General features: G+C 39.5%; 1 protein-coding gene across 3 annotated transcripts in view; it reads right to left on the bottom strand.

Annotated features, from left to right (window-relative positions):
* Window positions 1-7: 7 nt before the first annotated feature.
* The window catches only part of LOC307035971 (histone-lysine N-methyltransferase SUV39H1-like), a 48,997-nt gene continuing 34,937 nt past the window's right edge, over window positions 8-14,067 (bottom strand). For 2 of the 3 annotated variants that reach the window (XM_079675880.1, XM_079675882.1), the window contains exons 3-6: window positions 8,470-9,129; window positions 4,610-4,756; window positions 1,932-2,061; window positions 8-997 (exon numbers count right to left, since the gene is read on the bottom strand). In XM_079675880.1, coding sequence (XP_079532006.1) covers window positions 864-997; window positions 1,932-2,061; window positions 4,610-4,756; window positions 8,470-9,129 — 1,071 coding nt within the window. In that variant the 3' untranslated portion in view covers window positions 8-863. The remainder of the gene's footprint in view (window positions 998-1,931; window positions 2,062-4,609; window positions 4,757-8,469; window positions 9,130-14,067) is intronic. The other variant, XM_079675881.1, reaches the window with a different exon arrangement.

Genomic DNA, 14,067 nt, shown 5'->3' with positions numbered 1-14,067 from the left:
TGACAGCAACCGGTAAAAGCCATTTATTTACATTGTTTTGCTCTCCACCTATCAGACAGTAACGAAGAATCACTCAAATGTTAAAATATATACACTGTAAAAGATCCAATAGAAAGAGTCATTTTGATCTTCCCCATTTTAATATAAAAAACATAGTTCACTATAATCAGAGAAACATTTTCTTACTCCTCCCTGGTGGTGTGCAGCCATGTGAATAATGACAAATGCTAGCTGCTGAGGACGTTTTAAAGCCAAGCAGAGGTTGGACATATTCTAACAATCTGGATAAAATGTTTGTCCATGACTTCTACCAGTGGACATCGAGATAATAGTTGAGATGTGGGAACTCTAAAAAAGGATCTCAAGAGGTGAAGACTCGAGCAGTCAGAACATCAGCCGAGGGGGGGGGGGCTGACGATACACCAAATCTGGACGTATACTTACTAGTACTACAGTAAGCTCAGAAGGTCCAGACTGGATCTGCAAACTGTGGAAGAATTTTACAATGCAAAGTTTGTCGTCACCTAAAGGCCCATTCATGCTTCTGCGTGTTTCGTCTTTTTGGCCCTCGTGACAATGTCTTCTCCCGCGGTGACGGTTTACATGACGTTCGCCATGTGCAGCTACATGATGACCTATCCATTTTGTTAGAAAGATATTGAAAATGTGTTTCTTTAAGTACTCAATCCACTGATGCAGTTTCTATTTTAAATTCTAGATCATTTTTATATTGGAGGATTTCACATATAAAAAGTTTCTGGCTAAATTCCGGCTTTCATAGACAATAACAAAATAAAAATGCATACAAAAATCTGTACAATTTTCAACGTCTCTCCATAGATGGCAGTGTTACCAGTCCTTTGTCAGAACAGGTATTTTCGACAGGAGTCGGACCCACAGCGACACTCCACTCGGATCCTCTTCTTCGGGGAGCCGGGAAGCCCCGCCAGGTTGAAGCTGGAGTCCATCTTGGTGCTCTCCGTGTCCACCGGGTCAACTGCAGACAAACACAGGGCAGGATGGAGAGGGCTCAGAAGAGAAGCCAGCAACTTTCTATACTATGCCCTTCACCAAATGTTTCTCCTGCATTCTGGTATGTTACCATTTAAACCATTGTTCTTTGTCCAGTTTGATCTTTGAAACCTAAGGAAAACAGAACAAAACTCTAGCCTGGCCTATGGCCTTTTCCTGCGTAAGGTTCACTGCCTGGTGCTTTAGCCGGAGTTGGATTTTTAAGTTTTTATTTTATTATGTTTGCTTTTTGTTTAGGGACATAAATAGCATATATGCTGATAGGCTTGTTCCTCATCATGGAATGACCATAAACACTAAATGTTTGATGATTGGATAAATCATGTAAAAGCATGTAATTCTAAGCCACATCTTTGGCAGATGTTTTGAGTATCTCGTTTTAAGGCCTTGCTTATTTCTACAAAAAATGTGTATCCCCCTCCTTGCTATATACTATATTTGGTGTTGACGAGTCAAAATTTCCCATTGTACAATTTAGTAAAACATCTAGTTCAGCAGACTTTAGAGCTTCTTGAGGCTTTTTGTAGATCCCGTTTAGTTGGATATGTGTGGCAATTTTGAGTCAGTTACACTCAAAGGCCTTATGAAAAACACATTTTTGGTGGTTGATTACAACTGAGATTCTTTAAAAATAAAACACTTTCTACATGTAACTGCTCACAACAAGGTCAGTGTATCTTCTTGAGTAATCGGGTGATGATTTCTGCAAAGACACATTGCTGTTGAGATTTTCTGTACATTTTTTTCCCTTTCCTTCAGAGATGGTAGCTCAAAATAAACTGTTCTGATAACTAGCCCTGCAGGCAGAGAAATAACTGTTATTTTGGTTTTGTGGCGAGATGGCCCCTAAAGATGATTTTGGAGACAGTGTTAATTAAAACTAAATCAGCGGCCCTTACTCTGCATCTTGTAGTCAAAGGTGAGCTCCTCTCCGCTCCGGATAGCTCGTGTTGAGAATAAAGCGATTCTTGGGAGCCTCTCATCAATGTTGTTGATGAACACATTAAATACCTGCAGGTTGGGGTTACACTGCAGAAAGAACACAACTTGTGTCAGGAGATTTTCTGAATCTGCTTAACTATAGCAGACATCAAAATAAACTTTAAGTTTCCAAATAATAAAAATACATTTCATGTATATAGCGCTTATCGAGGTACTCAAAGTAGCCTAATATTAGGGGTGTAACGGTTCCCAAACATTTCGGTTCGGTACGTACCGCGGTTTTTAGGTACGTTTTCGGTACAGCAGAAAAAATTATCACAAAACATAACTTATTTTTTGTTTTTTCTTAATTATTATTAAACTGTGAATAATGTATTCACTCAAATAAATACAAAAAACAATAAAATAAATATTGAGGTGCAGCATTTCGATGAACTGAAATAATCTGTATTTGAACTTTACTGTACTAGTACTCACAAAACAAACTATTAGTTTTGGGTTTTTAATTATTATTAAACTGTGAATATTCACTCAAATAAATACAAAATATAATAAAATAAACATTAAGGTGCAGCATTTCGATGAACTGAAATAATCTGTATTTGAACTTTACTGTACTAGTACTCACAAAACATAAACTATTAGTTTTGGGTTTTTAATTATTATTAAACTGTGAATATTCACTCAAATAAATACAAAATATAATAAAATAAACATTAAGGTGCAGCATTTCGATGAACTGAAATAATCTGTATTTGAACTTTACTGTACTAGTACTCACAAAACATAAACTACCGTAATTTTCGGACTATAAGCCGCGCCTTTTTTCCCATTTTTCGACGCTGCGGCTTATATAACGGTGCGGCTAATCTATGGATTTTTACCACCACCTTTAACTCTATGGGCTCTATGGCCGGTCCGCGGACCCCCAACTTTAAGCGGCGGGTTCCAGCAGGAAAAGCTGGAGGCCGGAAAAGAGTGAGACAGGTAGCGCGCAAAAGTAAAAGTGGAACCGAGAGTGGTACGAGAGACAGAACGAGAGCAAGACAGACAGACAGACATTACGAGAGTGAGACAGTTTGTCTCCGTACCACTGGTTGAAAACCGCTGCTGTAGATCACTGCCGGTACGTGCGCTGGGAGCGCACCGTTTAAGTTTGAAAGTTGAAAAGTTTGTGTGTCTGAAACGCTATGTGATACAGTACAGTTTACACAGCACAGTACATGTTATGTAGCTACTATTGCACTAAATGGTAACACTTGAATACGTTATGCAAATATGCAACTTGTTTGTTGAAATGTTAATAAATGGGAGCTTCCTCAAACAGCCATCTCTTTCCCGACAATCCCCTCTGTGCACGAACCCTTACATATGGTAATTAAACATTAAAACACCTGCGGCTTATAGTCCAGTGCGGCTTATATATGTAAACATCATTCAATTTAGCTGCTGCGGCTTATATTCAGGTGCGCCTTATAGTCCGAAAATTACGGTATTAGTTTTGGGTTTTTAATTATTATTAAACTGTGAATATTCACTCAAATAAACCTAAGCAGCCAGTTTGACATTATGACTTGCTTGTCATTGTATTTTCATGTTTTGTTGAAGAAAAATGTACTTGTCCACATTGCTTGCCGAAAGGGCAGATCTGCTGGCACTAACAATGTCTCCTGCTGTGGAGAACACCCTCTCTAGGGACAGAGGTAGCAGATACAGCCAGGTAGCGCTTTGCTAACATGGCAACATAAGAATATTTGGCGTTTGTAATAGCTTTGGCTCGGTCTGAACTTTTTGCGAGTGGTGGAGGCTTAAATGCTAGTGGGAGTTGGGTTTGCACTTCAGTCTTTTTTTCTTTTGGTACCGGTGATATTCACGTTCGGGTGATGCCTTTTCAAATGAGTGTGCAAGTTTGATGTATTGCCAACCGCGTAACCAATTTTAGTTGAACAATGCCGACAAACAGCTTTGGTTCGGTCCACCTGTCTTTGTCCGTCATCCTTGTACGTAACTGCGAAACCAAAATGTTCCCAAACCGGAGACTTCAATGATGCTGGAGGAGTTTCCACCTCAACTTTATCTGTGGTCGCCATTTCCTCAAATTACTGACTACATTTGAACGCATCCCTCTGACCAGCTCTCATGGTATGCCTCTCGTCCAATGAAATGATTTGCTCGCTCTATGATGCATTGAACCCAATGTGAGCAAATTACTCTGAATGCTGCGACGTTTAACGTTATATTCGTTCGGTACACTTCAGTACACACGTGTACCGAACCGAAGGGCCCGTACCGAATAATTTCGGTACGTATACCGTTACACCCATACCTAATATATACACAGCATATTGTATGTGCTGAGTAAGGGAGGAGCTATGCAAAGACTGCAAGTGACATCATCAACAAGTCACTGCACATTTATCTGATTTATTTTACAGGGTTACAGAGACTTATGGATACAAATGTAATGCATTTAAAATACTCTGCAGTATGACTTACCAAAGTTAACAAAAGTTTACTTGACTGTATAGTGTAATTGATTTTATGGTTACTGAATGTACCATGTACACAAGTGCCTTCAGTACCTTTTACAGCACTAAACAAAGACAGTAATGTTATCCTCTTTTATCACACTCACGCTGTGGTTGACAAAGTGGGAGATGTTGCCTTGGTGAGCTGCGTCCACGGTGTACACGTCCTCCACATAGTCCAGGTCAAACAGGTACGTGGAGCCCTGGCAGTCGTACACATGACCCCTCCTCTCGGCTTCCTCATTCGTGATGATCTGCAAGAAACAAGACAACACAGGAAATCACTCCAACAAACATTGTTTTTTGGATGCAACACAAAAATATTGTGATTAAAAAGAAATTGATTAAAAGAAACTCAAATACCCTTTTCAGATAGATATCAATTTCAGCATGAGCAAGCTCAGCCATAAAACATGATATGTATTCTAAAACACTGATCTGAGCCCCATTCATAGAAGAGAAGGACAGTTACATCAGCACAAACAGAGGGATTACAAACCTCAGTGTTTTTCCTATATACAAATAGCGGCGGTGCAGCGCCGTTGCTAGGGGGTGCCAGCCAGGTACCCAAAAAAAAAAAAATGTTGTTTATGTGGATTTGTAGTATTTGTGTTAGTGTATGTTCAATAAAGGTGTATTTTTGCTAAATCATTGCCACTGTATGTACTGGTGGGGCCGATTGTTGGCATAGGGGCGCCAGATCTGGGGGGCGCTGCGCTGGTAGCTCTGAGAGGGGAACCATTTTTTTTTACCGTTGGCGCTCATCCTAATTTTTGGCCTTGATGTAACAACATTCATAATCAAGTAAATGTAACACCCCGGTTACACGTTTCATTTGCCCTGTACGATGGGCACTACAAGTGATGAAAGTGGGGGATGTTGGCTTATCAGACGCCCGCAGCTCACAGCCAAAGTGCGAACGTGGGAGCGAGAGAGAGGGCGCACTGGTACCGGCGCTGTTGTTATTAGAATCTGGTGCTAGCTGCGCTAACGGATATAAGAAGTAGATGTTTCTACAACAAGGGTGGAGGAGAGCTCTTCTGTCAGACTGAGAGGCTCAATGAGGTAAAGGACTGAGTGTTTAGATAGTTCCTTTTACTCTAAGTTATCTCAGTGGGTCTCAAACAAATATATGTTTACAAATTATGTAAACACATATTTCCAAGGCACTCCTTTATAATTATTAGGATAAATAAAAACAGGTTTGAAATCATTCCAATGTATACTATAGGACAGTAAACCAAAAACATTGTTTAAAGTTACAAAGATACACAAATATGCCTAAATAAATAAATGTTAACTGGTAAAATAAGATATAAATGAACAACAAAAATAAAATAAGTTACATTTATTTGTTATTGGCTATGGTAGGTTATTGGTTATGATCACATACTTATTGATTATTAAAATGTAAACCGATCTTTTTCAGATGGTTGTTTAGAGTTGTACCCCCTAGATCAGGTCTTTAGTAATTCTGTGCTCAAAGTGCACCAGATTGAAGCATACCCCCGGACCCCCCTAGAGGAGGTGATGTCCACCCCCCAATTAATACATGTTCATACAATAGTGAATACGTTTGATGCCATTTTGTCATCTATTACCTATGTCAATAAGTTTCTGTTTTTGTAGTTTATTTGTCTATTGAAGAGATTTTTCATTTATTCTTTATATATCAAATCTCGTCTAAAATCTCACCTAGGGCAGCAAATTGGCTAGAACCGGCCCTGGTACTAGGCCTCAAGAGCCTTTCTTGTGCTGGCAGACACATAGAAACAAATTGGCAGGGCGCACTTTGCACACACTAAAAAATTCCACAAGCTCACATTATGCTGGGCCCACGTGCCTTAGCACAGCTGCTATGACTCCATCCTAGGGGAAACACTAAACCTATAAACAAGACCACTGCAATAAATCCTGTCTTAGCTTCTCTTAGAGGTCTCATAAGAGTGCCTGTCTAGAATTAACAAAGAAAACATTTCAGCCTTATTTTTTAAAATTTTTCTTATTTTTTTGGCTCCAGGAGAACACAGGCTTTCAATCATGAAGAATTAACATGCAGAAAATAATTCTATCTTTTTTTATGTTGCCTGAACGTAATATGTAGAGTCCGTCTTGGCCGGCTAACACACCAAATCCATCAGATCTAGCTAGTTCTTCCTAATGATATGGCTGCTGCCCCTCCCTACACGCAGGTCACGCAGACTCAAACCTCATCTTATGCCCAAATTCCAGCTGAGAGTGTCTTCTCTACAGATGGCCTGATTGTGAATCGCCTCCGCACCCGCCTCTCCCCTGAGTAGACATGCTCATATTCTTAAAGAAGAATGAGTATTGAATAGCTGCATTCTGTGCATAGACCCTGTTATGGGTTGCTGATCTCTTTTGTAACCCGTTAGGTACTATGATCCCTCTTTCATTTAAAAACCAAGTTATGTTTTAAGCATGAAAGCTGTAGGCCTATAGCTGTCAACTGTTCAAACTGTGATCACCAGTGAAATACATTTGACAAATTTGACTTGTTTACTATACTTATTTGAACATGTATTTATTTTATATAAAAAAAAAGTTTTAAAAAAAGGTAAAATGTCTTTCTTTTTTTATATAAAAAATTGTAAATATCCTATATATATATATATATACACATATACATATATATATATATACACATATATATACACATATACATATATATATATACACATATATATATATATATATATATATGTATATATATATATATATATATATATATATATATATATATATATATATATATGTATATATATATATATGGATATTTACATTTCGGTTAACCATTTTTTTGGGGGGTCGAATATACATTTGCTTTCAACTTCCCATCCCTAGTTACTATAATAATAACGTGTTCCCCTTAACAACTCTTAAGGGCCTAAGCTGAATCCTTCAAACTGGAGCTATGAGTGTGCAGATCGGTTTTTATTTACAAGAGATATTTGAAAGACCTTTCAATATAATACCTATACCGGGGCTTCTTGAGCTAACAAATCTATAGTTGACCAATTGATTTGTTGACTTAAATCAACAGATGTGTAAAACTACAGTGACAGACTAATGCCAGGTTTTGGAAAAACTGTTCCCACCTCAGCAGTTATTTACATTACAGTAAATCTGAAAAGGTCCTGCAGACTGTCCCCTTCTCTACACCCAGAACACACATGTTTACCTAACCCTAACCACAGATACTGTGTGACAGCAGATGCTAGGTGAATCCAGAGGGGTGCAAGGAACCGTGATTTAGGCATGGAAGAATTAAGTACCAGACCTTTCAACTGTAGGATTTTTTGCCAGTTTAAAAAAAATGAAATAGTATATATATATATATTTTTTTTTTTGGTGTACTTCTATTTGCCTATTACTAAAATACAAATGATATTAAAATTGCACAGACTGCAACTGCGCAAACAGATCTACAGCAGTTAATGCACACTATAGAGAAATACCTCAAAATACCCAGTTTGAACCAGCATGCAAACAAATTGACCAGCGTTTTCTCTGATCTGCACCTGAGGGTTCATGCTGGTGTCTATCTGCTGGGCCAGAGACTTTCTGTTGCAGCGGATGGTTGCCCCAAGATTTCTCCTGTCGTCTGCAGATTATATTTTAATTAAATTATGGATGTATCTGTTTCTCATTTGTGTGTTTCAAACCGAGGGGGCTTACAAGTGCAAGTGAAATAAATATGAAATCATTGTCAGGTTTGAACATATATTTGTTTTCTTTACCGTGTTGCTGATTGTATTTAGTATTGTTTCCACTATATTCTCAATGATTATACTTCACTTCACTTGTGAATGAATATTTGCATGTTTTGTCTTCTTTAAGAATAATGAATCGTGACGAAAAAAACAATTTGGTGAAATAAGCAGGTAACCCCGCCCATTATGGAAGTGGAATCAAGAAGGGAGAGCTGTGTGTGAGCAGGTCTTACCTCCCCCACATACTCCATGATGAAGGTGTTCTTCTTGATGTGCTGCAGCGTGCGCACTCCCCACCCCCGGCCATTCTCCGTCTTAAAGATGCACAGGTCAACCTGGATGCCCTTCTGCACTACTCTGTTGGGACACTCAGAGCTGCAGCTGCATTGGGAGTTACACTCGTATATGGGCTGTCCCGGCCGGATCCGGACCAGGCCCTTGTCATTGTAGGCCATGCGGTGCAGCGAAGCCCCGGGGCAGCAGCCGTTTATTGGTTCCTCCAAACAGTTTTTACACTCACAGCCCACCGCCATCTCATCTAACACAATCCCTTGGCCTACTTTGTAGTTGTTGATGTAGGTGAAGTTCTTTGGAGGGCCCTCAAGGTCCACTTCGTTTGCAACAAAAATGCGGCCCGGGTGGTTGCGAGTCTGGTTCAGATGGGCCTCCCAGCGCTTCAGACTCTGACGGAGCTTGGCTTTTTGGACCAGGAAGGAGGAAATTTCCTTATCCAGTTTTTTTGGGGTGTAGCGTCTCTTGTGGCGCCTCAGCTGCTGATCCAGGTCCAGGTGGAACTGCTTTATCAGTTTGTGGCATTTAAGGTTCCTCTTGGGTTCCCAGCTGTTATCCGACTCAGGGAAGCCCTTCCACTTCAACAGGTAGAACTCCTCCTGCTGAAACACAAAGCACTTTTAAATAGGGGCAAAGATTTATGTAAAGATGTCTGATGTACGCAGCCCAAAAACAGAATGTCAGGTATGTGCTTAGATGTCTCATAATAATTTGTGTGAACATAACAATAATTCGTGTGTAAATATGTGATTTGTAAATGTAAAATACCATCCACAAATGCATTTAAAAGATTTGCAAACTCACAAATAAATGTGCAAATGTAAAACGGATCTGCAAATACGCAAAATATTTTTACAAATAAAAAACAAGATCTTTGAATATCTCTTTTACATTTACAACTTTCGATCATGCATTTGTGAATCCATTTTGTATTTGTCGACCAAAAATGCGATTGTGGATCTCACATTTCTGCTCGTGGATCTCAAATATCTGCTTGTGGATAGTTTTTTTACACACACTGAGTTTTGAAATAAACTTTCCGCCGGTCTCGGCTAAAATCTACTCGTGTCACTCGGTTATTTTCGGAAACCACGTGATGGCCTGCTGATGATGAGATTTCCACATGGTTTTCAAAGTAAGAGCATGATGGTTTGTTTAATGCGCTGTTTTTATAATGAACAGTGGAACGTTAGATGCATTCTTTATCATCATCATGTTATAGTGATAGTTAGTTTGTTGGTTCAACTTTCTTCATTGTTTTTTGTGTATTCAGTCAAGTGGGTCAAAGTTACAAAGCATTTCACATCTTATTAATCGGCCTAGTTTTACCTTACCAGTGCAGTGGTAAGGTAATCTGTAGAAGAGAGAGAGAGAGAGAGAGAGAGAACAAGATTGTTGTTGCTGCGCTAACGGATATTAGAAGCTGTTTCTACAACTAAGTGAAAGGAAAGTCCTCTCCTGTCAGATAACGTCAGCTCAGTGAGCTAAAGGACTCTCAGTGTTTAGAGAGTTAACTTTAGTCTAATGGCGCATTTCCACTACAGGGCCTCGCCAAGCCCCCAGGAAGTGCGCCGGACTCAGATGAAAATATTTGTGCCGGCCAAACGGCGGTACTACACTTCCGTTTGGTTGCCAGGCCCGGAAACACTTTTTCCCATTGACTTACATGGGGAAAGAGTGGTCTGTAAATCGTTGGATAATTTTTTTTAAACTAAATAAACCACCCAGTATGAACACTTGTATAGTCCTTATTAAAAACATTTGTTCCTCGAGTTGTAAAAATGTGCTAATAACGTTATTCTGAGAGTTATATTCCTCTGCATTATGAACGCGCATCTAACCCACGGGACCGCGCCGCCCGGCACGTTCATGTTACGTGTTCAGCATGCAGCAGCACATGCGTTTATCATTCTTTACCCATGGATGCACAATAAGAACGGACCCATATCGCCTTACTGCCCACGGAGCTGTAATAATGGATATATTGCACATGTTTGCTGTAATTCATCATTTGTAAAATATTATACTACATGGGCTGTATGATTAAATCTTGTACCGTAAATATTGTATTAAATAAAGTTAATATTACCAACGTTAGATTAACTTCCCTGTAGCTTCTTATTGCACTGTATGTGTATGTATACAGATGTAGCACTGCATTTCGGACTCCAGCTTACAGCTTCCTGCCTACTACCTGCCAAATACCAGTATCGAGGAATGTTAAGCCCTCCCACTATTTTCCAAGAGGGCGTTGCCAGATTTTCAATTTCAGGTTTTAACCAGGAGATGGCGCTTCATTCACAAATACAGAAAGACAAGTTTCATGGACTTTCAGTTGTGTTTTGAAGAGCATTTGAACACATCAATATTTTAGATCAACTAAAGTATATCTAATCTTGTAATTCAATAATATATAGTCTTTATATATTAAATAATCATAATGTAAATGTTTACATTACACTTCTTTATTTGTTATGCTCATACTTTAACCTTTACAATTGTTTGCTTTAATATGCAGTATATTTTTGTGTTTGCTTCCTCCTGCTCCCTTTCGGACACATACTGAATGATTTATTATTAATATGAAGATATTATTAAGATAAGATAAGATGTTACTTTATTGATTGAACATTTTAGTTTAGAATGTGCTGCCCCACGGTAATTCAGAAGGCTCACAGGTCACATTCCGACCATTATTTAAAACAATAGGTGCTTTCACACCGTCTACAGTTTGATTTGTATAGAGGGAGCTCTGTCAGTTTTCGAATTACCCATTTGCTTTCGGGGAGCCCTATTTTTCAGAGCACATCCTGCTACTAAATATGTCACACGCACGCTCTGTTGACTGGCGCAGCAGCGCGGATGCGATCAATTGCTATAAAAACACTCTTCTACTAATACAGACGGTGTCACTATGCCGGCGGATGTGGCCGTTGTTGAAGCCTCTTCAGGCTCCGCATCGGCAGGCTTCTCCCTCGTTTTGGAGCTGTCAAGCTCGACCCTAACGCCGCTTACAGCCGGCCAACTAAAAGTTGTTTTCCGTTCACGTTGTCATTTTTAGACTCCTTCGCTTCTTTGCTTGTGAATCCAAAAGCTGTGACGCTTGGCTGTTTTCGTTTTGCCATATTTTTTTATTACACAGCCAGAGTTAAAAAATATATCAATATGAACATTTCAAATACCGCGCCGGCCTCACAGCCATAACCATAGCAACGTAAGTAAGAATGCAGCGCCGCCACGTACAGATGCCAACACCCAGACATATTCACAAATATAAAACAAATATTCAGAAACTGTAATGAACAATAACTATTATTTATTTCAAGAACTGTTATTCTCCTTCCCCCTCCCTCTTCGGGGGAGCCAAGCTCCTCCTAGCTCCCCCCCATTTCGAACAGTGTCTGTGGCTGAATGGCCAGCGATTAGGTGCGGCGCATTTGTCATAGGTGATCAGAGCTAACTGCCTGCCGTCAGATTTCATTTAAAAAACAGATCTGATTTTAAGACTATTTCTGCGCTCATAAAGAATGATAAGAATAAGAATCATGCGTATTGAACTGGTTTCATTAATTAGTGAGTTTATTTAACACTAGAACCGCCAATCGGGTCAATTTGTGTTATGTGTGTTGTGTGTGTGCAAATGTAACTTTTTTTCAATAAAATATTAAAGTCTCCCAGTCCGTGACTTTTCCTGAAAGTGTGTTATGTAGCACCCTATGTTGTTAAAAATGGCATTCTAACAGCGTGATTTGACGGGTTTAGGTAGGCCTATACAAAAACCTCTGGCGGTTCTAGTGTTAAGGTAATTAGGTACAGTAGAAGCCCTTTTTTATCAGTAACGAATTTAGCAGTTGAACATAAAAGTCAACTAACTGAGGGTCACTTGCAATGAGACTGTTGTGTCTAACTGTAAGCTTGTCACTCAGAGTAACCTACCGTTAATTTAGCTGCTGGAGAAGAAAGATCAAGGGGGGAGGGGGGGAGAGAGCTGTGGTTGATGGGCCATTAGTTGTGTAAATACACAGCTGAGAGCTGCCGTTTCATTCAGACTGTTTAAAAAACTGTAACAACGGACTATTTTTCTTAGCGGATGCATGTCAATTTAAATCAATACATACAACTATTTTTTAAATCAATACATACAACTATTTTTTAAATCAATAAAAACAATTTCCAAATTCATAAAAGCATTTCAATTAATATTGGGAGTCATGTCGTTACTTTGTTGAGAATGTGGCCGTGTAATAAGCGGGATAATTTGCAGCGACTTGTTCCTTATGGGGAAAATAACACCCGTCATGTGTGTGTAGAGGTGTGTGTGGTTAAAACACTTTCATTAAGTGAAGGAATGTCCTTCTATAAAACAGCTGTGGGCAGCAGTGAGTGTCACGGACATGAATTCATAGATCAAGGCAGACTGGTGCACACACTCTCCTGTCCTGCCAGGCGACACGCCCGTTCTAAGCCGTGTCCCTCACTCCTCACATCCCAAGCATCCCCGAAAAGTGTAATATGTTGTTACATCTCAGATTTTATGTTTCAGTTGTGCTCTGTCTATGTTCAGTGATGCAAACTTGTCACCTTTCGGCGAAATTCGCCGTTTTGAATCCAAAATAAGTCGTTTGTGTGATTCATGTAGATCTGCAATACAAATATTTTTGGGGTATGGGGGGGGCTGGGACCCGGAGTAATCTGCGGCCGTGAGCTGTTATGTGCCATCATGACACGCATGGTGTTCTTTTTTTATATATTATAATGAAGTACGAGCTGTGTGCACGAGTCTTCCTGCCTGTCGGCTCTGCTCATGGATGTATAATAAGGCTCTGCTGCTCCGAGATGATGGTCTAGCTTCAGCAGCTATATTACCTACGGGTGCGTTCGTTAATATTAACTGTGCGTCCGGAGTCACTGTGGCACAGACTGGACTGCTGGTGAACAGCTGTTAGAACGGGCCGTTCAGGTGTTCAGAGCAGAGCTCCCTGTCAGAGCGGCAGAGCGTGATGTGAACTGAAAAGTTTTTCTGTGGCAATATTATTTAAGGAATCGTTGAGCTAGCTAGCTAGCATACATTGTCACTATCTGCTAACGTTAGCTTTAGCCTTCTATTTCTAATAGTTTCTTTCATAGGCTATAAACAGAGGTTGTATAAGTATATACAGGACTGTCTCAGAAAATTAGAATATTGTGATAAAGTTCTTTATTTTCTGTAATGCAATTAAAAAAACAAAAATGTCATACATTCTGGATTCATTACAAATCAACTGAAATATTGCAAGCCTTTTATTATTTTAATATTGCTGATTATGGCATACAGCTTAAGAAAACTCAAATATCCTATCTCTAAATATTAGAATATCATGAAAAAGTATACTAGTAGGGTGAATCACTTGAATCGTCTAATTAACTCGAAACACCTGCAAGGGTTTCCTGAGCCTTGAAAAACACTCAGCTTGGTTCAGTAAACTAAATCACAAGTATGGGGAAGACTGCTGATCTGACTGCTGTCCAGAGGACCGTCATTGACACCCTCCATCAGGAGG

The sequence above is a fragment of the Notothenia rossii genome (genome assembly GCF_949606895.1).
Source record: "Notothenia rossii genome assembly, chromosome: 4".
In the NCBI taxonomy this organism is placed as follows: Eukaryota; Metazoa; Chordata; class Actinopteri; order Perciformes; family Nototheniidae; genus Notothenia; species Notothenia rossii.
The sequence above is the reverse complement of the archived record's forward strand: the minus strand, read 5'-3'. Positions and strand labels throughout refer to the sequence as shown.